Source organism: Rhinolophus sinicus, linkage group LG15 (genome assembly GCF_036562045.2).
Source record: "Rhinolophus sinicus isolate RSC01 linkage group LG15, ASM3656204v1, whole genome shotgun sequence".
NCBI lineage: Eukaryota > Metazoa > Chordata > Mammalia > Chiroptera > Rhinolophidae > Rhinolophus > Rhinolophus sinicus.
Window position 1 is genome coordinate 4,134,987 of NC_133764.1, and position 27,759 is coordinate 4,162,745.

Genomic DNA, 27,759 nt, shown 5'->3' on the forward strand with positions numbered 1-27,759 from the left:
CCAGGAGGAGACAGACATTATTTTGGCCGGGGCTGTGGTCCCATCTGAAGGCTCAATTGCAGGAGGATCCACTTTCAATCTCACTCGCATGGCTATTGGCAAGATTAAGTTACTCACAGGATGTTGATCTAACGGCCTCTGCTCCTTGCTGGCTGTTGACTGGAATCCTCCCTCAAGTCCTTGACACATGGGCTTCTCCATAGGGCAGCTCATAGTATGGCAGTTGGCTTCCCTCAGAATGAGAGAGAGAGAGAGAGAGAGAGAGAGAGAGAGCTAAATATTTATAACCAAGTCTCAGAAGTGACATCTTATCACTTTACCATATTCTATTTGATAGAAGTGAGTTGCTAGGTGTAGCTCATACCCAAGGGGAGGGGGCTTCACAAGGATGTGAGTACCAGGAATCAAGGGTCATTGGGGCCATCTTGGAGGCTGCCTACCTCAGGCCATATGGGCCCAGCCGCTGTTGAGTCTGTGCAGCCTGTGGGCCCTGCCATCCCAGCAGTTCTGGTAAGCCAGTGGCTATGATGGGCAGAGGGAAATGAGTTCCATGTTCACTCTTACTCCTCTTGGGAGGTGAATACCTTCATTGGCAAGGCATTCTGAAGACTTCTCAGAGGCACATCATTCTGAATTTCTAAACTGGTTACATGTAACTTTGACTCTCACATCTCATCCCACTTCCACTCCAAGGAAAGCAGATGAGTCTAAAACAGCATCCATACTGGCTGCCCTCTACATGGTCTTTGTCACTCTCTGAATAAAGCGCCAGGATACAGCTGCTTTCTAGAGTTCATCTGGCTCTCACCTTGGATGCCAATGTTATTCAGCATCCTTGTTACCAAAATGAGCCCCCAGTCATAAACCAGAGAATGAAATTTATACCATTAGTTCAGGAGTCTTTGTATTCAACACAAAAGATCTTTGTGGTTCATGAAGTACTTTTATCTGCATTAATTGGATCATCTTAACATCTGTAAAGCAGGATGTTTCTTATGCTAGATACAAGGAAACTGAGGTCCAGAAAGGTTCAGTAATTTGTTCAAGGTTAGACATAAAAAAAGTGAAGCTGGATTTCGAAACCAATTCTCCTGACTTGAAATTCTGCGCTCCACCCTGCGTCCCCTTTAATGCTGCTTGCATACCTAAGCCTCCAGATTATTCCCAGGAGGAATTTGGCGAGACTTCTTGGCCCAATTTCACTCATTAAGTCATTTTAGACCAGGCTGCAGTGACCTGAGAAGAGAAATAGAACTCAGCTGGGACAAGGGATATCAAAGCTGGAGATTGCACAGCAGACATGGCTGGTGACTTAGGAGAGTTAAACAGGGTGAGTGTGTGTGTGTGTGTGTGTGTGTGTGTGTGTGTGTGTGCGCGCATATGCAAATGTGCACATGTTCACGCATGCCCATGTGTGTGATTTGTAGACTCTCATCTCAGGGACTATACAGATGTCCCACTCAGGGCTATGTGTATACGTGTGAAAGTGAATATACATGTGACTACAAGTGGACACAGGCACCTCAGACTGACCTGCTCAGGTCAGGGATGATTTCCAGAGGGTCTCTGTTTGGCGAGCAGAGGGTATAAGTGGTATAAACAAGGCTGTTGGGATCTAAAGAGTGGGGTAAATGGGGTGGGATGGGTGAGATATGGGGACAATCATTTGGCAACATTTGTGTTGGAAGGTTTCCCTGCGCCCATCTTCTGACCTCCTGCTGTTCCAGTCTCTTCCCTGATCTTCGACTTATTGACCTATTTTTGGTGAGATGCATTTTGTTACTAATTTCTCCACTCTGAAAATTGGACCACATTGTTTTGGCATTGTGGAAGATATCACAGTCCTGTATATTAATGCAGAGGATAACAGTCCAACCAGTGGGCCTGGGCCTCATACTCAATGCTTTATATGAATTATCTCATGACAAAAATCCTCATGGCAATCCACGGAGAGTTTCTATTATTGTCCCTATTTTACAGATGGGAACACTGAGACTTAGGAAGTATAAGTATCTTGTTTCTGGTCACATAACTCAGAAGCATTTGGCCTGTACTGAACACATGATCTTAATTCTATGCTACACTTTACTCCAAACAATTGTTTAATAGGCAGCTTTTCCATATTAGGAACTTTGGCTAGTTCTCTTACCAGTTGCCCTCTTGAGATACTGAAATACGTATATAACAATATCACAGAAACACAAGAACAGCAAGGAGAGAGCTGGGTTTTCTGCAGTGATATACAAGGGGGATTATTACAGGCCAGGCCTTTGCTGGGGAGAGGACATCCACCCTACACACTCCATGAGGGCCCTGTTCCCAGATTTTACAAGCATTTGATGCATCCCTCCTCCACTGTGCCAAGGAGACACATTACAGCCCTTGTTGTTTAATTAGATTTCTGACTCAACAAAAACTCCTTTTGTCAGAACTTCAAAATTTCCTGGCATATTACCCATACATATTTTCTATGTGGTTAGAAGTATGTTTCATTGTGTACTACTTGTGTATATTTGTGCCTAGAAAGATTCATTTGAAACTAGTAACTAAATATCTCTACCTAATTTCAAAAGAGCTCTTTCTTAACCTCTCAGGAATTGATAATTGCTATTTTCTCTTTTAACCACAGGTAACAGTTTCTTATATATTCAACTGTCCATTTTTTCCCCAAAGCTATCCATAATAGTTACATTCTGTTATATTTTGCCAGTTTACCTTCCTTAGTCTCTGTTTCTCAGAAACATAGTGAGATGAGCTGCACCAGGGACTTACAAAATCTTCCAGACAGGAGAAGTGAGCACAAGAGGACATCTAAACAAGGTAAGTCGGTCTGACCTTGGGTTTGGACCATAATTAGTCCTCAAAGTAGACAAATGTGAGCCAAGAGTTAACTGGAATTTAATTATCTTACTTCTGAGCCTTCAGAAACACAGTTTAGGGAAAGAGAGAGACATATATCAAGCAAGTAACACACAATGGGATAAACGGTCCTAATAGATGCGGCACAGAGTGGGTTTCTATATAAGCCCATCTAGAAGGCTGGCTGGCCACCCAAAAGGAGTGTCATAGGAGCAGTTCTGGAAGGAGAGATAAAGGGACTGGAGAACAGGGGCCACACGTCTAAATTTACAATTGTTCTGAGGGAAGAAAACATCTGTGAAAAGGCAGTCACATCCACTAATAATAACAGGTGGAAGATACCTCAGGTGCTGCATCTGGTGGAGATGAGACATGCGTATGTACAATGTGCGCACACACACACACACATACACACACACACACACACACACACACACACACACACACACACACACTTGGTCATGTTGGATGGGAGTGGAAGGGATAGAGCACATATTGGATCAGTGGGAATGGAAATGGAGGTTCAGAGGAAAAATGGAGTAGAACTTGAGTTGGAATTCAGTACATTTAGGCCCCAGGGACTTCTCATATCAGACAGGTTTCACTTCACATTTCCTGGACTGCTGTGGTTCCAAATTATTGTACTGTTGCTCTGCTGGGCAATTCACATGCAGTATTTCATTCAATCTTTGCAATAATCATACAAAGGAGTTATGTCATTATCATTTTATAGATGGGGAAAGTTTAAGCTGAGAGAGAGCGAGAGGGAGAGAGAGAGAGAGAGAGCAGAGGAAATGATTTGCCCACTTAAAAGCAGTACGTGACAGTGCTCGGATTTGAACCCAGGCTATTCCATTAGCCACATTTATTCATCATATTTATTAGGATAATGTCCCACATTTTGCCAGTTGACCTTCACTAGTGGTGGCTATTGTAGTCCATGATTTCCTTTGTGTACTGAACAAGTGTGCAGCTGCCTGATGTTTGGATTTCCAATAATCCTTAGAAATCCCAGGAGAAATTGCTGTGGCAATTGCAATAACATCTGTTTATGTAATGATTCAGATCCAAGTGCCTGAGGACAGAACAGTGAATGTGATAGATGAGATCCCTGTTCTTATGGAACTTACCTTCTCATTGGTTAAGAGAAAATAAACAACGGTGTAAATAATAAGAAATGTCAATCAGGAATAATACTATGCAGAGAATTAATATAGGAGACATAGTAGTGACTGGTGGTTACTTTAGGCAGCCATGAAGCCCTCACTGAAAATGCACATTTAGGCTGAATGGAACTTCTCAGAAGGAACAATCTAGGTGAAGATAAGGGAAATGTACATCCCAGGCAGAGGGGGCAGCTGGAGAAGGCCCCTAACATGGGAACAGGCTTGGTAATGTTGAGAAGAGGAGAAAGACCACTGTGGCTGGTGCAGTGAGTGATGGGGGAACAGTGCTAGCTAAGGCTGGAAGGACAGGCGGGTGCTAGATGAAGGTCAAGGTAAGGAATTTGCATTTTATCGTAAATGGAATGGGAAGCCTTTGTTGACAGCAGGAGGTGTTGACAGTGGAATGATTTAATCTGATTTATGTTTAAAACCTATCACTCTGGGTCCTCTGTGGAGAAGGAATTGTAAGGGAAAGAGTGGAAGCAGGGAGACCACCTCGCAGGTGTTCAGTAGTCCAGTGACAAGATGTTGATGTCTTGGGTAAGGATGGAGGTGGAGAGAAGTTAAATAATCCTAGAGGGTGGTGGGGGGAGAGTAATGAATCAGCTGTATTAATAATAAGAAGAAAGAGGAATCAAAGACAACCCTTAGGTTTTTGAATTGGCAATTTGGTGAATTGGTGCCTCTCTCTGAGATGGAAAAGACTGGAGAGGAACATATTAGGGAATAGGTCAAGTGTTCTGTTGGAACCATGAAGAGTGATATCCTATTAGATACTATACAAATGAAGATGTACAGATGGCAGTTGGATATATAAATTTGGACGTTGGGAAGGGGGTCAGGCTAGAGTTAAGATTTGTCCAAAATGAGATGTAAAGCCACAGAACTGACTGATGTCACCTTGGGGTCCTGTGGAGATAAAACAAAGAAGGGAGCTCAGAAATCATCCATGGAGACTGAGAAGAAGGGTGGGGAGTGACATGGGAGGAAAATAGGTCCATGTGGTGTCATGGAAGCCAAATAGGAAAATGTTTCAAGAACATGAGAGTGGTTGGCTATATCCAGGAGCATTGCATGTAGGGAGGTACGAGGGGAGGGGCCCCGGATGCAATGGAGAGGCGTTCTTTGATGAGAATAGGGATGGTTCATCCATGGTAGTGGGAGGGGAGGCAGCATGCACAGGAGCGGTTGACAGGTGTGATGGGGTGGGGCAGGAGAGACAAGGGAGTTCCTGATAGATTCTTGGTTACTGCCCCAAGGAGGGTGAGGCAACGGCATCAGCTGAGAGGGAGAGGGAGGGGAGGTGATGAGGAGGTTTGAAACAGTTGTTTGTGGAGTGGGAAAGTGAAAAGCCTTGGAAAGGAGGGATAGTAGGGTGGGCTAGTTACACTGACTGATAGATGAGGGAGAGTGTGGAATATTAAGAGGATTCTGCAGCTAGACAGCCTGAGTGAAAAACCTGGCTGTGTCACTTAGTTGTGTGACTGTGGATGTATTAGTGAACATCCCTATGGGCTTTCGTGTCCTTGCTTATAAAATGGGGGTCATATAGCATCTAATACATATGATCTTTGTGAGGATTAAATTATTATCATTAATATAGGTAAGGTGCTTAGACTGTACCTAGTACGTAGCGCACAGCACAGAAACTAGCTATCATTGTTTCATGTGAGACCAGTCAGCACAGCTGTGTTTTTCTCTCACCATGTTTAGTTGCTGAGGTGGCACACGCAGACAGCCCACCCATTGGGTTTAACTAGAACTGGGGCTTGCTCATGCAAATATGGTTAGAGGGAGAGATGGATAAGAGGGGTGAAGGTCATTTGCAAGAGGTTATAATGATATACCATGGGATTTAAACAGGATGAAGGAGGAAGTGAGGGCATGAAGGGATGGCTGAGAGAGGGCGGTATAATGAGTGGATCCAGATAGAGGGGTTGCTAGACGGGGAGCTGCTTGAGGGGGCGAGCTGGAAGGACAGAGGAGCACAGAGTGGGATGCTCATCGCTGAGATTGTGGTTATAGGTAATGATAAGAAAAGTGGACTGACCGCAGGGGTGGGTGGCAGAGACTGAGGCGAAGACAAGGTTAATGGAGGTGAGGTAGGTCAAGGAAGGTTGTGCTGGAGATTTGCATGGATCATTCATGAGATGATGAAGAAACCACTGAAGATGGTAGGAGTAAAGCTGCAAAGGAAGCCAGTGTGCCAGGAGCTAACATCGTCAGTGACTGAGGGCTAGAGGCTAGGGATCAGAAGGGGGCAACAACCAGGTGGATGGGGTGGTATAGTCTGATGGCATGAGCTTCCAAGGAGCAGGAAGGAAAATGGTTTGAGAATGGCAGTGGGGAGTAAGGCGGACAAGTACCCACCTCCAGGTCCAGAAACCTGTAGGTCATGAGGGGAGAAACAGCCCTCCCTTGAGAGACCTGCTGGGGACGTGGTACCAGAAGGGTCAGGAGGGAGGACACTTCCTTTGGTGATGATCTCACAAAGCACTCTTGGCAGAAAGTCTCAGGGATACAGGGGGTAGGGTGTCAGCTTTTATCCTCAGCTTTTCAGATTTCAATCACAATTTTATCAGTTTACCCAAGACTGAGTAAACCTTACACCTTTTGATCCCCAACAATTTTCTCAGTATAATGTGGTGAATGCTACTTGTAATAGGGTCATTTTTGTCTTTCCCCAAGAGCACAGGGGAAGGACAGACTCTCTTCCTGGGAGGCTTAGGGAAGGTTTCCCTGAGTCGCTGAGCTACGCTCTGGATTTTGGAGGACATACAGTTCCTTAGAAGTGGGGAGTGGGAAGAGAATTCAGGACAAAGGCAACAGGTCATGCCAAGAAGTCAAGGCATGAGAGCTTGGCGAGCGTGGGTGCTATAGTCAGTGGAGTATCAAGTGTGTCTGGGTGTGTGGAGTGGGACACTCGTGGTGATAGAAGCAAGATTGGGAAGCTTTTCTGAGACTACAGTTTGAAGGGTCTTGTATACCATGCTAAGGAATTGCATTTTATCTTGTAGGCAGTAAGGAGTAAATAAGTTTTGAACAGAAGTGTGGCGTGATCATATCTTTCTCAGTTGGTTTTCTCTGCTTAGAATGACATGTCTGGTGTAGTGCTTGGCACGTAATAAGCATTCAGTAAATATTTGTTGAGTGAACGGATGCATATATTTATAAATGATAATTCTTGCATTAGCCATGTGGAAGATAAACTGGGGGAAAGACAATAGAAGTTCGAAAACCTGTTTGGAAAATGGACCCTGATCCTGGGGTGGAAGAGGGAAGGAGGAATTGAGTTTCTACTTTGAGGGGCAGGAAGCATGATGATGTCATCAACAGAAGCAGGACGTGAAGACAGAGGAGATGTTTGTAGAAATATGGGGTGACAATCAATACTGAGCTTTGTTTTGAACAGATTTAAATTTGATGAAAAGGCAGCACTTAGAGGAACTTGTTTAATAAGCTTTTGGAAATAAGAATCTCTTAGAAGAGAGATGGGTCCTAGAAAAATATTTTGGTTAATCTATCAAGGTCCCAGTGGTACTAAAGATATAAAGTGATCAGGCTTTGGGGAAGTGATTAATTTTGACCAAACTCCAAGGAAAATGATTATAATTTAAGATGCCAATATAATAATTTGTAATGAGACATATACCTATGTGTTATTTGATATATCAATTTTCAGAAGATTGCTGAGTGAACAAGAACAAAAGGTGCCACTTTCACCAAGTCGTATAGCCAAGGAATCTCCCTTTTTGTCCATTCACTTCTCAGAGAACAAATGTTGACATTTCCAAGTCCATGGTACTCCATCCTTTGCACAGTGCTAGAGGAAACTTGCAAATTTTAGAAGGATCTTTTCTACACTTCCTTGCTTTCTCAATAGAAAATATGGGACACAATTTGACAATTTCTTGATGGGGCAGGGACCTCATTAAGAGCATCTATAATTTTTATTGGGAGTAATATTGTTGGAATGGCCTCCTTATAATGGGGCTGGGGTGGGGAATTGAGACTGGTGGCCCCTTCACTAAATGGCTTATGCTTTCTCTACTTTTATAGGAAATTGGTTTGCTTTTTACAGTTCTTTGGCCCCTCAACCATTACCCCATGTCTTGACAAATGGGTGGAGTATTTTGCACCTCCTTGTTTGGAGAGGGTTGTTGGGTGGCCACACTTGGCTCCTACATCTTGAGCTCTAGGCACCAAACCTTGAAAGTTTAGAGGGGATTTTTCCATTGACCCTATTGCTATGTCCTTGCTAGGACATCCAGTTTTAACAAAGCATCACAATGTGTAGGATACTTTTGGGGGCAGTTTCCCTGTGCATAGCTGGTCTTGGCCACGGGGAGCTGATTCTTTTTAATTTCTTCCCTGACCATCCTATGACTGGGGTTGCAGTGGGGGACTCTGGCTCCAGTTCTCCTATCTGAAATCTGCCTCACATCGGCACTGGCAGCACTCATTCACAGACACCATTTCAGTTTCTGGCCTCATCATTACGGTCAGTGTGCTCCAATGAATGGTAGACCTTGGAGCTGGTAAGAACCCTAGAGACCATGGGAGCAAACATCTGACCTGCTGTTTGTCCATGTAGATAGGGGAGCAGGGAAAACACTGCTCACGTCTCAGCATTGGAGGGGTAGTGGCTTTGGCAAAAATGAAATTTTGGGGAGACTAGCAACCATCAGGATCCAACATTTTCTGAGGATTTTGCTGTACAAATATTTATAAAAAGTGAAAAAGCGCCAATGAGTTTTCATTTTGAAAGACACAGCTCTTCACTTACAGTGGCTGACATTGGAAACAACTTAAAGTCCCTAAATGGAGACATGATTAATACTGGTTCATTCAGTTGATGCATTATTAAGCAGTCTCTAAAGTAATTATGAGGAATCTTTAAGGACATGAGAAAATACAATGTAAAGTTAGAGCAAAAATGATGGATTCAAATGGATATGTGTATTTTGTGACCCTAACCATGTGAGAACTGGATGAGAGCACACAAGTGATAGTTGTGTGATGGCACTGGGATTGTGAGATTACAAAATAACATTTGTCCAAACTTTCTATAATACTTATATATTTTTTCAGTTATGAGGACACAGACAAATAAATGTAGCAAAATACAAGTGGCCATCAACAACATGCCACATGCTTTGAATTGCTCTTCTAGGAAAGGAGATGGTTTGTTCTGCTTCCTCCTCACAATCTGCTAGTGAGTGTGATTCTGGCCACACGTAGGAGGGAGTATGGGTTTCTGCTCATTGGATAGAGTTGTCTTTGTGTAGCATTGAAATTAGCCTTCTTCACTCCATCTTCCAACCTTACCAGTGCTGGGTACCATGTAAAAGCGTTCCTTCCTTTGCTTCATCCCCAAATATTGCATTTTCCTTTTGCTTAATTTCCATTTTGTAACTTGTTTCAGGAGTAAAATTATTGCTGAGTATGAACGAAGTGATTCAGGGCAAAGTACAGTCAAACTCTTTAAGTTTCAGGAGGCGATTTATTTGGACTGTGGTTCAACTGGGGTAAGCTCACCCTTGACCACTGGGAGTTTCGATTTAATCATTATCTGAGTTTATCTGTGACCCAAGATTTGGGTACAACGTGCGATGGATGGATTTTCTCACATTTGGATGTGAACTAGGAAAACTGTGTGATACTGAGGACTTGCCAACAGGCTGAGGGAATAATTGAATCCTATATAAAGCAGCAAAGTTAGTTCTTTGCTTCTAGGCAAAGTCTCAAAAGTAAGTCACCTTCTTCAAAACAAATGCTAACCTGGATTGCTAGTGCTTTGAGCACTTCTAAAATGAGGTGGCCTGGCCCAGGGATTGAGGCCAGTCCTGGGAAATGCCTGTCTGTTTCCCCCATGTGTTCCCTAGGCTCATAATTCCCACTTTATCGCAGGGGAGGAGGACTTCCGTTTTCACATTGATTAGACATTGTGAGGCCACACATTTTCATGGTCGCATTGCTCATGAGCCAGCTGTCAGGCAGAGAGGGGTCTCTGAGTGCAAATTACCTAAAGTCTTTCATGTTCAGTTTCCTGAATATAAGATTGCAGGGCTATTTCTTGCTGCCTATTTTTCCGTACCATTCCTTCTTGTCTGCCTATTAATGTGCAAGTCTACCCTAAAGTGTCCACAGAAGGAAAGGTTGAAAAGCTCTCCTCTGATTCTGTCTGTTTGGCATATTCTGAAAATTTAATTTTAAAATTTGGAACTTGATCTATAGATACTATGGCCACATGTGCTTTGTGCCTAATGGGTCTTAAGATGGTAATTTTTATATTTATGAGTGCGTATTCCTTGGATACGTATAAAATTAAATTTGTAGTTGTAGCTGATAGGTGTGCAATGCCCAGTGCTTCTTCCTGTAGTGAATTTGTAAGCGTTTATTCAGCCAACTCAACACTGTAGTTCATAGGCAGAAAACATACCGCTTGGAAACAGCCCGTGTGATCTGCACCCTGGAAGAAGAATGTGGCCCCTGAGCGAAGAAGCACTTCATTCAGGATTTGAAAACACTGAGGCTGACTTGTAAACAATGCCCACTGGCTATCGTCCTCCTTGTCCTTCAAGAGTCAGCACAACCACCCTCTGTTCTTGAACCCATCTCTTGATACCTTTCCCCACTCAGGCTGAGTTAGGAAGCTCGCTGTCTGTCTCCTCATGGGTCTGTGAGCTCCTTGCTCCAAGGCTCTGCCTCATACTGCTGTGTCCCCAGCACCTGCTGCAGGGCCTGGCACACGAGACACACAATAGCTGTCTGCAGATTGACTGATGTGACTTGTTTTGGCCGATGCACAGGGATATCTCTACTTTTTTTCCGATGACAAAAATGACATGGATTCTCCATGGGAAACGAACCTGCTTTGTGAACCCTTGACATTGAGAAAGGTAGACCCCAAAGCAAGAGGGAATGTGGAGCATTCACGATGTGTTTTGGTGAGCGCAGGACCTGTACCAACATAGATTTGTTGAATCATGCATGAACGAATGATTGAATTGATGCTGCATAGCCATAGATACTTGAACTCTATTTCCACTGTTGCATGTCTCAAGGTAAACACATAGTCCTTAGAGAAAATACATAGAGCACAGAAGCATGATCAACAAGCAGGGTATCCCCACCCCCCACCATAACTGGTGAATTGATGATGCCAGATCTGTGTTAGAAGATGGACACTTCTGATTAGACTCCCTCCTCCCCACCCCAGATGAGGTTAGAGATAACTGCTTCCCTCCAGAAAGAGGCATAGTCTATATGAGAACATGGTGTCAACTACCAAAGCTTCCCTTCAGATGCAACTTGATTATTTTTTTTAATTTATTTTTTAAATTTATTGGGGTGACAATTGTTAGTAAAATTACATAGTTTCAGGTGTACAATTCTGTATTACATCATCTATAAATCCTATTGTGTGTTCACCACCCAGAGTCAGTTTTCCTTCCATCACCATATATTTGATCCCCCTCACCCTCATCTTCCACCCCCCACCCCCCTTAGCCTCTGGTAACCACTAAACTATTGTCTGTGTCTATGAGTTTCTGTTTCTCATTTGTTTGTCTTGTTCTTTTGTTGTTTTTGGTTTATATACCACATATCAGTGAAATCACATGGTTCTCTGCTTTTTCTGTCTGATTTATTTCACTCAGCATTACACTCTCAAGATCCATCCATGTTGTCACAAATGTTCCTATACCGTCTTTTCTTACTGCTGAATAGCATTCCATTGTGTATATATACCACAACTTCTTTATCCATTCACCTATCGAAGGACCTTTTGGTTGTTTCCATGTCTTGGCCACCGTAAACAAAGCTGCAATGAACATTGGAGCACACGTGTCTTTATGGATAAATGTTTTCAGATTTTTTGGGTAGATACCCAGGAGAGGGATTGCTGGGTCATATGGCAATTCTATTCGTAATTTTTTGGCAACTTGATTTTTTAACAAAGGGCAGTAATGGGTTTGTTTCTCCTCTCCTTGAAGTTGTGTGTATGTTTGGGGGAGGGACAGTGACGAGGAAGAAAAGGTGGCCGGCACAGGGAGAAGGGAGAGAACCCCTCTTCTTTCCTGAAAGGCCAGCTTGTTCATCCCACCCTTACTTCCCTCAATCTTAACAGCTCCAGGATTCCAAATGCTCCCCAGCATCAGTGCTGCCAAAGGCACATCAAACCATTGTCTTGTATGCACCCCACCTAGAGCCCATCAGGTAGAGGTGAGACTATGGCAAGAGTTTTCCATAGCTTCCATGGGACAGGGCAGGGTAAAGAGGTGGAGAGAGTCATGATAAAGCGGGGCTAGTGGGAAGTCTGTGGTGTGTGCACTGCATTTTCCCAGGTCTGAAATGCAGGGCCTTAGAGCATGTATTTAGCCTGTAAGATGAAGGGGTGGGGGTGGGGGGACACTCAGGATGGATATCAGCACATAAAACACACACTGCACCAGATTGATTCATGCCCAGAAATGTTTCTCCAGATCTTAGAGATAAGCCTTCCAAGACACTGCTGGCTTAAGTGGCAGCTTCCTCTTCAGCCAAAAATAAATGAGGAGCAGCCAGCGGGCAGACAAGGAAACAGAGGGCGGGGGAGGAAATGAGAGGTTGAGGAGGATACCATGCAGAGGTGAAATGAAACTGCATCAGCTTCCTGCTTCAGAACTGGTTCTGTTTCTGGCGCCAGACAAGACTCTTTGGTATGGAAGAGGGAGGAAAGGGAGAGATGAGACACCAGCAAGACAAGACACCCGCAGATGAGAGCAGAGATGAGAGGAAAGAAGCTGAACAGAGGGAAATTGGTCTAGTTTCCAGTAGAGAACTAGGCCCTCATGTTGGCTTGTTTTCTGGGTACGGACACTTTCGTGGGACCAACATTCTGCGGCTGATTTCAGAGGGAGTGAGTCATTGAAGACCCAGCTATACCCTAAGTTCGTCCTTCCATCCTCTTATGTCATAACATTCTCTGATGCTCACAGTTCTGAAACAAGGGCTGCAGAAGGATTTCAGAATCCACACATTTTCCTGGTTATGTGTTCCATGAGATGCCCCACCCAATGAGTGAATGAATAAATGAGTGAATGAATGATTCCATGGTCAAATGAGATTAGAGGAAATCAGTGTATCTTTAGGAGAGTTACAGAATAAGTTAACATAGGACAGGCTCTGAGAAGTCCTGCGCTAAAGGAATGTGTTGAACATGTCAGTTTTCAAACACCTGACTGAGGACAGGCCTGGTAAACTTACATTGCACAGCACCACGGACGATGTAAATAGTGCCCCTTGGATTAAGCAAGTTATGTGGCCGTACAGGGTGATCTTTTATTTTTTTCCCCTTTAAGTATCACCTATTAACACTTTATGAGATTCTTGCATTCTAGGGGACACAGCTTAGGAAACCCTGTGTGGGGGCGGAGCCCCAGAGAGTAGTTTCCAGGCTCTCGGCCTCACATAGACAGGTGCTGGCTCAGGTAGTAAATGGCCAACTGTGATTGCATGGCCATCAGCTGTGGCTAGTTGGCCGTCAGCTGTAACCAGTGAGCCATTGGCCACAATATAACTGCTGTGGCTACGGAAGGGAGAAAAAAGAGAAGAAGGATGGGGCTAGCAAGAAGATGGCGGCTGGGCTGGCAAGCGTGGATGGCGGTTTGCGGACAGTGTGTATCCAGCCTCCAGTGAGAGTATAGTGCCGCCAGAGAGAATAAAGTGGTATGACTCCCCTACCTATGGCTCCGTGGGTGTTCCTTTTTGGCCTCACCATATCCTGCGTTCTTGTATGGGGAGCGGGACCAGAGACCCCGCAGGCCACCCCGCACGACAAATGGCGCAGCGAGCAGGGTTCCCAGCATGACACATGGCGTAGTCGGCAGGATATGGTGCCGGCCAAAGCTCTCCAAAGGACGGTGGAGCAGTTTGTGCGTGTGAACACCCAGTCTGAGGAAGACCAGGAGGAGCAGCTGCCGGAGAGCTGGACCCCCGTGGAGGGGTGGGAGGACGTGGACGGTTCTCCCACCAGCACAGGAAAAGCCATGCAGCTGCTGCAGAGATGGAGCCCCGTGGAGAGGTGGAAAGATGTGGACGGTTCCCCAACCAGCACAGGCCGGAGAAAGCGAAGGTCGTTGCAGCCCTGTGGGCCGGGGAAGTTCCTGCTCAGGCAGCCCGGATGCAGGACTTATAGTCCCAGGAGGTAACGCTTGCTGAGTCCTCCGTGGGAGATGAGGGTGAGGTCAAGGTCATCCCTCCCCCCAGGACAGCCCTGGTGAATGACTATGGACTATGGGGAATTGCCTTCCATCCCTAATTTTTTTCCGATGACAAAAATGACATGGATTCTCCATGGGAAACGAACCTGCTTTGTGAACCCTTGACATTGAGAAAGGTAGACCCCAAAGCAAGAGGGAATGTGGAGCATTCACGATGTGTTTTGGTGAGCGCAGGACCTGTACCAACATAGATTTGTTGAATCATGCATGAACGAATGATTGAATTGATGCTGCATAGCCATAGATACTTGAACTCTATTTCCACTGTTGCATGTCTCAAGGTAAACACATAGTCCTTAGAGAAAATACATAGAGCACAGAAGCATGATCAACAAGCAGGGTATCCCCACCCCCCACCATAACTGGTGAATTGATGATGCCAGATCTGTGTTAGAAGATGGACACTTCTGATTAGACTCCCTCCTCCCCACCCCAGATGAGGTTAGAGATAACTGCTTCCCTCCAGAAAGAGGCATAGTCTATATGAGAACATGGTGTCAACTACCAAAGCTTCCTTCAGATGCAACTTGATTATTTTTTTTAATTTATTTTTTAAATTTATTGGGGTGACAATTGTTAGTAAAATTACATAGTTTCAGGTGTACAATTCTGTATTACATCATCTATAAATCCTATTGTGTGTTCACCACCCAGAGTCAGTTTTCCTTCCATCACCATATATTTGATCCCCCTCACCCTCATCTTCCACCCCCCACCCCCCTTAGCCTCTGGTAACCACTAAACTATTGTCTGTGTCTATGAGTTTCTGTTTCTCATTTGTTTGTCTTGTTCTTTTGTTGTTTTTGGTTTATATACCACATATCAGTGAAATCACATGGTTCTCTGCTTTTTCTGTCTGATTTATTTCACTCAGCATTACACTCTCAAGATCCATCCATGTTGTCACAAATGTTCCTATACCGTCTTTTCTTACTGCTGAATAGCATTCCATTGTGTATATATACCACAACTTCTTTATCCATTCACCTATCGAAGGACCTTTTGGTTGTTTCCATGTCTTGGCCACCGTAAACAAAGCTGCAATGAACATTGGAGCACACGTGTCTTTATGTATAAATGTTTTCAGATTTTTTGGGTAGATACCCAGGAGAGGGATTGCTGGGTCATATGGCAATTCTATTCGTAATTTTTTGGCAACTTGATTTTTTAACAAAGGGCAGTAATGGGTTTGTTTCTCCTCTCCTTGAAGTTGTGTGTATGTTTGGGGGAGGGACAGTGACGAGGAAGAAAAGGTGGCCGGCACAGGGAGAAGGGAGAGAACCCCTCTTCTTTCCTGAAAGGCCAGCTTGTTCATCCCACCCTTACTTCCCTCAATCTTAACAGCTCCAGGATTCCAAATGCTCCCCAGCATCAGTGCTGCCAAAGGCACATCAAACCATTGTCTTGTATGCACCCCACCTAGAGCCCATCAGGTAGAGGTGAGACTATGGCAAGAGTTTTCCATAGCTTCCATGGGACAGGGCAGGGTAAAGAGGTGGAGAGAGTCATGATAAGGCGGGGCTAGTGGGAAGTCTGTGGTGTGTGCACTGCATTTTCCCAGGTCTGAAATGCAGGGCCTTAGAGCATGTATTTAGCCTGTAAGATGAAGGGGTGGGGGTGGGGGGACACTCAGGATGGATATCAGCACATAAAACACACACTGCACCAGATTGATTCATGCCCAGAAATGTTTCTCCAGATCTTAGAGATAAGCCTTCCAAGACACTGCTGGCTTAAGTGGCAGCTTCCTCTTCAACCAAAAATAAATGAGGAGCAGCCAGCGGGCAGACAAGGAAACAGAGGGCGGGGGAGGAAATGAGAGGTTGAGGAGGATACCATGCAGAGGTGAAATGAAACTGCATCAGCTTCCTGCTTCAGAACTGGTTCTGTTTCTGGCGCCAGACAAGACTCTTTGGTATGGAAGAGGGAGGAAAGGGAGAGATGAGACACCAGCAAGACAAGACACCCGCAGATGAGAGCAGAGATGAGAGGAAAGAAGCTGAACAGAGGGAAATTGGTCTAGTTTCCAGTAGAGAACTAGGCCCTCATGTTGGCTTGTTTTCTGGGTACGGACACTTTCGTGGGACCAACATTCTGCGGCTGATTTCAGAGGGAGTGAGTCATTGAAGACCCAGCTATACCCTAAGTTCGTCCTTCCATCCTCTTATGTCATAACATTCTCTGATGCTCACAGTTCTGAAACAAGGGCTGCAGAAGGATTTCAGAATCCACACATTTTCCTGGTTATGTGTTCCATGAGATGCCCCACCCAATGAGTGAATGAATAAATGAGTGAATGAATGATTCCATGGTCAAATGAGATTAGAGGAAATCAGTGTATCTTTAGGAGAGTTACAGAATAAGTTAACATAGGACAGGCTCTGAGAAGTCCTGCGCTAAAGGAATGTGTTGAACATGTCAGTTTTCAAACACCTGACTGAGGACAGGCCTGGTAAACTTACATTGCACAGCACCACGGACGATGTAAATAGTGCCCCTTGGATTAAGCAAGTTATGTGGCCGTACAGGGTGATCTTTTATTTTTTTCCCCTTTAAGTATCACCTATTAACACTTTATGAGATTCTTGCATTCTAGGGGACACAGCTTAGGAAACCCTGGGTTAAGATAATGTCTTGCCTGTCGTGAGTATGCAAATGGCACTACTTTCACAGCATTATTGGGGGTAAAAATCTGAGTGGGGTTGACTTATGTCAACTGATACAGTGCATTCATGTATCAGTCCTGCCTGGAACCCACAAAATCCTGTTGCAAGATGGTTTCCTGAGATAAGGATGCAGCTTATGGCTACAGACAGAGAGTGAGATTAGCTTTCATGAGAATACCGTTTACAGCCACAGTTTTCTTAGCTCAGTCCTTTAAGGCACTGGTTCTCCTTTGATCTAAGTCAGTCAATTCCGGTATTGGCAGGTGGTGGTGGAAATGACCAATTCCGTGGTCATTTTAAGTATTTAAAGGTCACTGATACGCATGCAGTACGTAGAATACATATAACGAAGAATTCTTGAATGAAAATATGTGTCTAAGACCTGCCAAAGGACTGAAATAATCTCCTGTACCTGTTTCTTATCTCTCATGTAGTTAACACTCTGTAAATCCCATAAATCTGCAGTTTTTTTTTTTTTTTTTTTTTAGTTTAGAGTCTATAATAGTGGTCCCCAACCTTTGCTGCACATTAGAATCGAGGTTTGAATTCTGATGCTTGTGTCGCATCACATTCCAATTAAATCACAATGTTGGGGGTGGGAGCTAGGCATTTGAATTTTGAAAAGATCCCTGGTGATTCCAATGTGCAGCAAAGCTGAGGGATCACTGATTTAGAAGCACATTTATTTCCAGACATTTTATTATAACAGCCATGCCTCTGTGAGAGAAGCAAGACAGGAATTCATCCCCATCCTCATCACGTAAGTGAGATAACAGAGGTCCTGAGATGGTAAGGATCATGATCAAGGTCATACACTTGTGGCAGGTTCCAGGCAAGGGTCAACTCCTTTGAATTTATTTAGGCCAAACCCAGCATATCAGAGTAGATTCTGGGAATGGTGGGATAAGAGATTGGGTAGGGGTGGGAGGATTGAACATGGGCCTTCGTGCCCGTAGGAGAAACAAGAAAACCTTTCAATGGTATGCCTCCTGCCCCTCCCATCAATGCTATTCCTGTCTGTACACTGCTGCTTTGCATTTCATTTATAGGGAGACAAAATGGAACCTTTGTGCCAGGGTTGAAGGAAATTATAAAAGCCCACAGCTTGTCTTCAGACTTAATGTCAACTATTTGTCTCCTTTTATTTTCCAACAAACAAGTCCTCGCCATGAGTTTTGAGGCTGTCTCAAACATCCCCTCCCTTGGTTTTATAGTTTCCTAGTTCCCGCATCAGCAGGTATGAGGAAAACCTGCCATTCTCGAGAATCGTCCTTAGCAGCCACGGAGAGCTTTGTCGGGGTCTGATGATGACGCTTTCTTCTCAGGTCGCTGCCGTGGCTCTGGCTAACGAGTGAGAAGTTTTGAGCAAGAGTGTGGGTTATACAATTGCAAGCTGTGGGGACAGAGCCCCAGAGAGCAGTTTCCAGGCTCTCAACCTCACATGGAAAGGTGCTGGCTCAGATAGTAGATGGCCATCAGCTGTGACTAGTTGGCCATCAGCTGTAACCAGTTAGCCATGAGTCACTAATATAACTGCTGTGGCTGAGCTAGCAAGGGCGGATTGCAGTTAGCAAGGAGTTGTTGGTTGGTGGGCAGAGAAGCGGATGGCGGATTGAGGCTAGCAAGTGGGGTTAGCAAGCATGGATGCTGGATTGCGGGTCACGTGGATCCTACTTCCTGTGTCTCGCCGGGGCGCCAGCGTGACTGGGGTGCAGGAAGATCCCTCATTGGGGTACTGGCAGATGTTTGCTTGCGTGTCTCAACCAGCTGCCAGCGAGAATATAGTGGTGTGACTCCCCTATCTATGGCTCCGTTGTTGTTCCTTTTCGGCCTCACCATATCCTGTGTTCTTATGTGGGGAGCGGGACCAGAGATCCTGCATGACACAAGCTCATGTTGAAACAAACAGTTCATTAATAACTGAGCTTCTTTGAGGCTTCAGGGATCATTAGCTAGAAACTTAGAAGGAAGAATAAAAGGAATTATCCAAAATTCTGAAAGTACCACCAGCTCAAAACATTTTCCCACCACCTGACATAATTCAGTAACCCTACTGTACATAGGGGAAGAAGTACAAATGCATTCCTAACAGGTCTACAAATATGGAAGATAAGTCAAGAATTCCCTTCATTGTAGGTGGACAGATTGAGTAACACTTGGATGACAGACTTGATGTTTTTGGGGACTTGGAAGGGATGACCTGAAATTCTGAGGTCCCATGGCAGGTCTGAGAAGGAGAAATAGGATGCTTCCACTTCCAATTTCTTTTCTTACTAGTATGTAAAACTCTCTCAAGTTTAAAGGATTATTGGATCCATTTTTTCTTGCCCAGCCTCAGAAAAATGATACTGTAAATTCTCCTAAAAATGTATTGTCACGATTGTTAGTAAGACTCAATAGCAGGGACTCCTGGATCAGAGGAGGTTTGACAAAAACTAGTTTTTTTTTTTGTTTTGTATTGTTTTTTTTTTGAGAGTATGAATGAATCTCTAAGATGCTATCTTTTGTTAGATGTGTAATAAAATGCTGACATTTGTGAATAATTTACTTTAAATACAGTGGAATTTAAGGTTGTCCTGCAGACAACACACTCACTTGCCTTCCACAATGGTTCTTTGATTAGGAGAGAAAAAGGGTAGAAAACCTGGGACTTGCTTATCTAAGGGGAGTGTTTCACACATGAGCAAGTCAGCTGAAAGAAGGAGTTAGAGTCATTATTCAGCCCTCAGACCCACTGAATTACGTGGTGTTAATTAGAAATGCAAATTCTCAGGTCCCCAAAGCAGAGCTCCTGGATCAGAGTCATGAAGGGTGGCAACCAGGGGTCTGTGTTTGTGTGTTAACAAGTTTTCCAGGTAATTCTAGTGCTCACTAGAGAAGCATTTCCATAGCGTGATGGTTCTCAAATTTGGTCTCCTGACCAACACTGCCAGCATTACCTGGGAACTTGCTAGAAACCACCTGGGACTTTTTTCATTGGGCACTGGCAGGTGATGATAGAAATGCTTCATGGTACATTTTTTTTTTTTTTTTTAAAGATTTTATTGGGGAAGGGGAACAGGACTTTATTGGGGAACAGTGTGTACTTCCAGGACTTTTTTCCAAGTCAAGTTGTTGTCCTTTCAGTCTTAGTTGTGGAGGGCGCAGCTCAGCTCCAGGTCCAGTTGCTATTGCTAGTTGCAGGGGGTGCCACCCACCATCCCTTGCGGGAGTTGAACCGGCAACCTCGTGGTTGAGAGGACACGGTCCAACCAACTGAGCCATCCGGAGCTCAGCGGCAGCTCAGCTCAAGGTGCCATGTTCAATTTTAGTTGCAGGGGGTGCTGCCCACCATCTCTTGCTGGAGTCGAGGAATTGAACTGACAACCTTGTGGTTGAGAGCCCACTGGCCCATGTGGGAATCGAACTGGCAGACTTTGGAGTTAGGAGCATGGAGCTCTAACCGCCTGAGCCACCGGGCCGGCCCTCATGGTACTTTTAAACATCCAAAGGCCACAGAAATGGCAAACCTGAACATATAAAATAACACATTTTCAGATAAAAATTCTCAGATGTGTCTTTTCCAGTTCTGGAACTGGAAAGGAACGGAAAAGTTCTCCTGGATCTCTTTCCTATCATTACACTAGGTAGTTAATAATAAAACCTTACAAATCTTCTGCGTTTCCCTCCCCACCTTTGCTTTAGCACACTGGCTGCTGAATCAGCAGTTATGGAGGTGGGGCCCAGCAGTCTGAATTATAGCAAGCCCTCCAGGGACAGGTACCCCTAAGTTCAAGAGCCATGAGACCACTGTGCCCATCAAATTGCCCGCATACAAGACCACATAGAGCACGAAGACTTCCCTATGTCAACCTGTGCCTGGGGTCCTGAAGTTAACTCCTGGCAGCTGCCCATCTCAACCAGTGCCAGGCTTAAGAAGTGCAACCCGGAGGGCAGGAACTAGACCCACTTTCAGTAACATGACCACACATGGGCTCTGGGAGAGAAGATGGCATGGTTGGGAAGTGGGGACCTTTCTTTCTTCACTTTTTCCATGGTCCAACCTCCACACAGCCCCCAGGGTGCCCAGAAATCAGTCCTTGAAAGCTCAAAGACCAGAAAGCAGAAGTCCTAGAGACTGACATGACCTCCTGTGCTGGGCTCACCCAGACTCTTTCCTTTCCATGGGAGGGGCGTCCTCATCTCTGAGGGCAGGATCATGCAGAAATCTTTCCCTTGGGATCCCAGGGTCACTGCTTTCTTCTCAGGTCACTGCCATGGCTCTGGCTAATGAGTGTATTTTCCCAAAGGTACTTGGACCTGTGATGTGAAGAACCCTCTAAAAATGAACAAGAGGATTGATGCAAGACGGATGAAGACAGACGAAGGTAGGGCATGGGAGCTTAACTACGGGAGCTTCTGCTGTGGGGTTCGCTAAAGTTGGAGGACTTGGGGTGGGGGGTGGGGAGACAAAGAGGTGGGGCACAGGGGTGGCCACTCATGTTACACTGGTAGAGAGACTATAGCGTGTTTGGGAGGTGGAAGAAGGTGGCTGCTCATTTTGTTCTAGATAGTTTTAGACAGTTTTAGTTTCACCTCTGCCAGAGATAAGCAAATGCCCTAACCTGTGAGATCTGTGAATTCTGCATTTGTTCTGAGGAGACAAGGATGAACAGTCAAGTCCGTGCCTGGGAGATTTGAGGCACATTTTCTAGTGAGACGTTGTATCACACATCTTGCTTTCCTTGGGCAGAATGATACCATTGCAGCATGTTCTTTCCTGACAGATCTGTCCCCAGATGAGCTCCAGCTCCTGAACACCCATGAGGCATCCTGGGAATAACTGTGTGATCTGCACTGTCTCTTGATTATCCCCATTTAGAATGCTTTTTACTGAATTCAGGTTGGAGGTGGCAAGATGAACCTTTTAATTCCGCTGCCTCCCAAACTCCTACTGAAGTGGCCAAAGAAATATAAAATCGAGGGAAGTATGCACCACTTGAGAAAACAGGGGGAGGTAAAAGCTGCAGGAGAGTAATTTTGAGGCATTTTCCCACTAATGGAGTGACGTTTCAAAGGGAAGAAGGAAGGACTGACGTGCCCTTGATTTGATATCTACAGAGGAATAAGGCTGCTTGGTAAACTAATGTGTTGAATTTCTAGTCAAGCCCCCTCACCCCCAAACACCTAAAACTTCTGGCCAGTGGCTATAATGAAAAGTTTAGGAATTTTGGAGCCCATTGGACTTGAGTTCAAACCCACCATTTGCTAGTTGTGCCACCTAGTCAGCCTCAGTCTCATCCTCTGTTAAATGGGTATAATATTCATTCTAAGGTGCAATAAGGATGAAATAAAATAATGCAGGCAAGGAGACATAGCCAAAATTTTCATAGTTACCATTTACTGATTACTATATGCCAGATACTGTGCTAGACGCTTTACATAAATTATTTCCTTTAATCCACAAGAAAGCCCTATTAAGTTGATCTTACTCTAACCACCATTTTACACAGAAGGGTTAAGACACTTGCTCAAGGTTTACAAGGGCTAGAAGAGAAGGAATTTGAACTCAAACAGTCTAAGTGCAGAGGCCATGCATTCAAGCCCTAAGCTATACTGTCCCAAGCCCTTAAAATATACTACTTTACTTAATCCTTACAAGAGGCTTATAGTAACCATTTTTTATTGGTGAAAAAATAGAAGCTCAGAGCTAAACTTTGATATTATACAAAGATCTGAAACCAAGCCTGCTTGACTCCAAGTTTCCCACTCTTTACTATCATGCTGTTCTTTAATTGATAAAATCTATGGCATGTCATTCTGTCTCCCAACTTTGGATTGGATTTTATTCCCACTGAACACAAGGAATGGGAAGGTTATTATGCGTGAGGGGGAGAAATTCAGAATGTATTTCCAATACCCTCCAAATCTTTGAAGAATTGAATTATTGTCTGCGAGAGCCTCTAAATTGCCTAATTTCTCTTTGCTGGTAGAACTCACAGAAAACATTGGGCTTCCCCTGAAACTGCTTGAAAAACATGACCCTTGGTCAGCCTATGTCACATATACCTCCCTGATGGTGACAAGACTCATTGAGAAAAGCAAAGCTAGAGAACTGGAATGCATGAAAGCTCTTGAGGAAAGTGGACGGACACTGAGGCAGAACAAGTCTTCCAGCATCATCCAGCTGAGAAGGAGAAAGTCATCCAAGACATCCAGCAACGTGGTGTGCGAGGACACGGAGCCCACGTTATCTGTGTGGGATGCTTTCTCTGTGCTGGCCCCGGGGCACAATGTTTTTCCAGAGCCTGTACACTTGCATACGGATTCCAGAGACTGTCCCACCGCAAACTATAACAAGATCATCTTTTCTCGAAAACCTATAATGAGGATACTTCCATACAGCTCACTTCTGCCCAGCAAGGAAAAACATTTGAATGTTTTGCAAGGAGTCCCTGCAGCTACCCTCTGAAATTGTACAGCAATTAAGCTCCATTTGCCACACATTTCACTATGTCCTTTAAATTTGAACGTTCCCCTGCTTGTGTGGAGGTTACCTGAGATAAACCAGATCAGAATTTGGACTGTGGGTGGGTGGATACATCCCTTCCAGCATCTCAATCAAATGGGGCTGGGAAGCCCCAGGTTCTAGTTCCCACCATAGATGCTAAGGACCTAACTAGTCCGGGTCCAGGCAGGAGACAGAAGTCATACCAGTTATATTACCAGAGATAATTTAATATAAAGAATTATTAACCAGGCAAAGGCAGGAAGAGAACATGAAGTTATCAATGGAGGTAGCACCCGCAGGAAACAGTTACCACCTCCAGGGCTGGGGGAACAAAGGGAAGATATTGGACTTACTGAAAGTTAGACCCTTGGAGAAGGGGCATGTGGGCTGAATCTCAGATTTCTGAGGTGGGGGAGTGGGGATGTTCCTCAGCTGGGGCTGGTGTCTATGAGCTCAGAGGAGAGCCCCTGTGGGGATTGTACCCCTGCCCTTGAGGAGGGGAAGCTGTTTTGGCTGAGGTTGGTTCTGTGAGTTTTGGGAAAACCAAAAACTGGACTCGAATGCTTCTGGAAGGAACTGACACTGCCTAAGTGAACAAGAAGCGTTGCTAGGGGCAAGAGATAGCGATAGGAAGTCAACAGAAATAAGCAGGAAGCAAACCAGGAAGTTGCTTCCTCGTCCTCCAGCCTGGTAGGCTCCCTCTAACGCCCCATGGGCAGAGCCAATCAGGGTGGAAAGCAGGAATGTGGTCTGCAGAATCCCAACCCCAGCATCTCAAAGTATAGAATAAAAGGATGGACTTGAAGCCAAGAGAAAACTAGCTTAATAACCAGAGTGGCAGGGTTCCCAGTGATCCCACCTTGCTGTTCCACTTGACATCTGAACCTTGTATTGACATGTTTTTGCTTTGGAGGTTTTACAAAGTGGCAATAGGGACTTAGGTGTCCCCTGCTGAGAAATGAAGGATTTTCTCCCCTAATACTTCTTTAAGTCTTATCTTGTGGGGTGGAGTTGGTGGAGGAGAAATTCCTGGCTGGACCCCAGTTATTATTTGTCAGATCACAGCTAGAACTGGTCCACTCATTCTCTGAGCTCTTCCTAACTGGCCCCAAAGCAAGGAACACTAACCTCAACTCAGTCTCAAAGCAAACAGGCTTTGTCTTTAGACATAAGGGGATCTTGTTATGATGGGCATACCCAGCTGGTCTCAGATTTGGGGTTTATCTTCTAAGCATAGTTCCATTGGTGGCTTTTCTTTTCTTTGATCTCACCTGAGTTTCTGTGTTTGTATTTCTGAAGCAGTTAATATCCATCCTGCTTTCCTCACAGAGACTTAGAAGATGCAATGTGGTACTTGCTATAAATACCATTTGAGAAAATTGAATTTGCCCTACAAATGCATTCTCTCCATCCCAGAGTGTCGTGGAAACTTTTGTACTCAAGTCTGGCTGCTGTGTGTTGTATTGAGACAGCTGCACAGCTGAGGAACTCCAGACCCATTGCTGGGTTCTCAGCTCTTGGCCAGAATAAATTCTTCAAAAAGTATAGGTGGTTTCCAGTGAATTTGAATAACTGTATCTTGTGTTCAGGGAGCATTTATAGACATGGAGGCAGATGATAAATTCCTCCAACAAGAATTTTTATCTCTTCTATCCTTTTATGGGATTTTATAGCCAGAGTGGATTTGGGAAGCTATGGATTAGAGAGTCTCTTTGAGTGTTAGAATTTCTAGGGATTTGGCATTATTGCTTTGAGGGCAGAGCAGTCACACTGTTTTTTTAAAAAAATATTTTTTCTAGGTGCTTAATTGCTTTTATGAAAGTATGTACTTTCTAAATTTAAATAAAGGTTTTTATAAATAGCATTGTTTAGATTAATTTAATTCTCAGTCTATTATAACAAGACACGCATGAGCCAAAGACCTCATTAGCACCTTATACTGTGATGAGAATTGCTTGCATCTGTGACTGCAGTCCAGCTGCATTGCTTCCTGGGGCACTTTTAAGAAGGAAGAAGAGTAATTCCTTTTGAAATGGAGGACTCTGTTCAAGGCCAAGCTGGGGTTCACAGGTTTGGCCACATTCGCATGAGCACTGAGGAGGCTGCTGGGAAATCTTTCTCCCAGGGAAGAAGCAGATGGACAAAACCAACAGGAACCAGTAATTAAGACTTGATCATGGGGAGAAAAGGGGTGATCCCGAGTACCCTGTCGTGTCTGTTGCTTAGCTTTCTCTCCTGATCCAGACCACTTTGAGCTCCATGGCGGTGGGGACCCATGATTCACATTCTTAAAGAACTCTTTTGCTAAAATTCTGGAAGGCCCTGGAGTACATATGAAAAGTTGGGGAGAGAGCTTCTCCTTGATTTCACAACGTACCAGCATGCAGGGGCCCAGTGCCCTGAGTGTGGACAAGCAGAAGCCAGGTCTGGTAGAGCCCAGTGGACACTTGGCGGGACCAGCTTTGTTCATGAGAAGCCGAGAGACATCCCTGGTGCTCCCAGAACAGGCGTGGAGCCCTTCCAGGGCCTGAAGTCCATCCAACACGAGCAGGTGGGGCACGGAATGGAACATGGATTATTCCTAATGTAACCTCATCTGCCTATTCAAGTTGGAGGGGCCTGGGGTGTCTCAGGTTACTTGAAACATATTAAACTTCCATTTCTAAGAGGGAACTAGCTTTCTCTGATGTTCCACAGCCTCTTCTTATTTATCTCCTCACCATCTGGAATTTTCTGTTTGGCAGGAGAGTTGTTTCTATTAGTCTCCCTGCTGTAGTAGGTTTATGAAACACCAGAATATGTATTTTATTGGCCTGCTGTGTTGCTCTGTTACTAAGGCCCCATTCTGACACATACCGAGTAGCTGCTTTTGAATAAATTCTCTGGTTCCCGTGCACAGTACGGTGTTTACCCATTTGCGAATTCCACAATTGGTGTTTAAACAGTTGATGTTTAACCTCAGCAACAGGACTGAGCCTGCTGGCCATTTTCGCTCTGGTGGGGCTATTGGGACAGCAGATAGTTTCACATTCTGTCACTGCCCAGCCATGGCTTGGGAGCACGTATTGGAGGAGATTCAGCTGCTTGACAGATAAGAGGCTGCGGGAAAGTCTTCAAGGAGGTAACTGCATAAACAAAGGTGCTAGTACAGGTGTGTGCAAGCCAGATGCTTGGGGGGGCCTGGGAGCCGCCTGGAATGGGAAGCTGGGGTAGGACCACACAGAGGGGCTGTGGATTTTATTAGCAGCACAATTGACGAGCGCAGCATGTTCAGCAAACGCAGTTCTTCCTTTTGTTGGCCCAGGTCCTCATGTAGAAATCACGAATGCCCCTTAGTCTTTTTTTTTTTTTTAGGACAGGGAGGTAAACATGTATATCTTGAGGTGGGGATTTTGACCCCTGGGTTTTGATGGGGTCCTCAGAAGTAGCTGAGATGTCTCAAGGAGCAGGCGATACAACACAGGAGTCCCAACCGGGGACTTAAGGTGTGTCCATGGCGACAGAAAACCAGGAGCAGGAACCCCAGCCCAGTAGTGCCACTCGTGTGTCACAGAGGTGATAAAAAGACCGCAGAAGTGCTTTGGGAGATGTGCACAAGCCAATGTCCACATCTGGGCAGTGTGGCTCCTTTCCTCCATGGCTGAGTCATTCATTCCGAGAAGCTTTTAGGAATCCCCACCCTTATCAAGTGAAGGGCACATTTTCAGAGCCTGCAGTTTATCAGTGCCGGATAAGATAGAATGGGAGACTAGGGAGGGAAGTAAACAGGGACCTGAGATTTACTGACCTGATGTTCTCAGAGCCCTGACTGAGGTAATCAGGAAATTCTTGCTCTTCCTCCTTCACTCCCTCCTCCCTCACCCCCATCTCTTCCCAGGGACCCAAAGCCTCAGCTAGTTATCAGATACTTGAGAATCCCACAACATCCTAAACCTGTAGGGCATGGTTGGGCCGGGCCTGTCCCTGGCACTGAGCATGTATGTGGGCTGCCTCTGGGGCTTTGGGAGTGGGGGTGGAGCAAGCAGGGCCAACAGGGGATTCAGGAACACCTCAAGTTTAGGTGGGGCCCACTGCCACCCTATATTCTATACCTTGATCCTGACCATGATACAATTTCTGCATGGGGTCAGGCAGGATAAACACTGTCATGAAAAAGACATTGGACTTAGTATAGAGACCTCTGTCTCTTCTCCTAGGCTCTATATTCTCGGGTGAATAAACACTCCCATCTCTCCTGAGATCTTTCTAGGAAACTCATACTGCTGAGTGCCCAGCAAGACTCATGGCACCAATTCACTTACTCTGTAGATTCA

The 27,759-nt window shown here is 44.9% G+C and overlaps 1 protein-coding gene across 5 annotated transcripts in view; it reads left to right on the forward strand.

Moving 5' to 3' along the window:
- The window catches only part of CDRT4 (CMT1A duplicated region transcript 4), a 39,584-nt gene extending 14,279 nt beyond the window's left edge, over positions 1 to 25,305 (forward strand). Inside the window, exons 1-5 of one of the 5 annotated variants that reach the window (XM_074320031.1) lie at positions 1,230 to 1,330; positions 1,689 to 1,764; positions 2,739 to 2,820; positions 21,246 to 21,323; positions 22,929 to 25,305. In XM_074320031.1, coding sequence (XP_074176132.1) covers positions 2,751 to 2,820; positions 21,246 to 21,323; positions 22,929 to 23,407 — 627 coding nt within the window. In that variant the 5' untranslated portion in view covers positions 1,230 to 1,330; positions 1,689 to 1,764; positions 2,739 to 2,750 and the 3' untranslated portion in view covers positions 23,408 to 25,305. Of the gene's footprint in view, positions 1 to 1,229; positions 1,331 to 1,688; positions 1,765 to 1,799; positions 2,821 to 21,245; positions 21,324 to 22,928 lie in introns of those variants that run through there. The other 4 variants (XM_074320030.1, XM_074320032.1, XM_074320033.1 and 1 more) reach the window with 4 other exon arrangements.
- Positions 25,306 to 27,759: the final 2,454 nt, after the last annotated feature.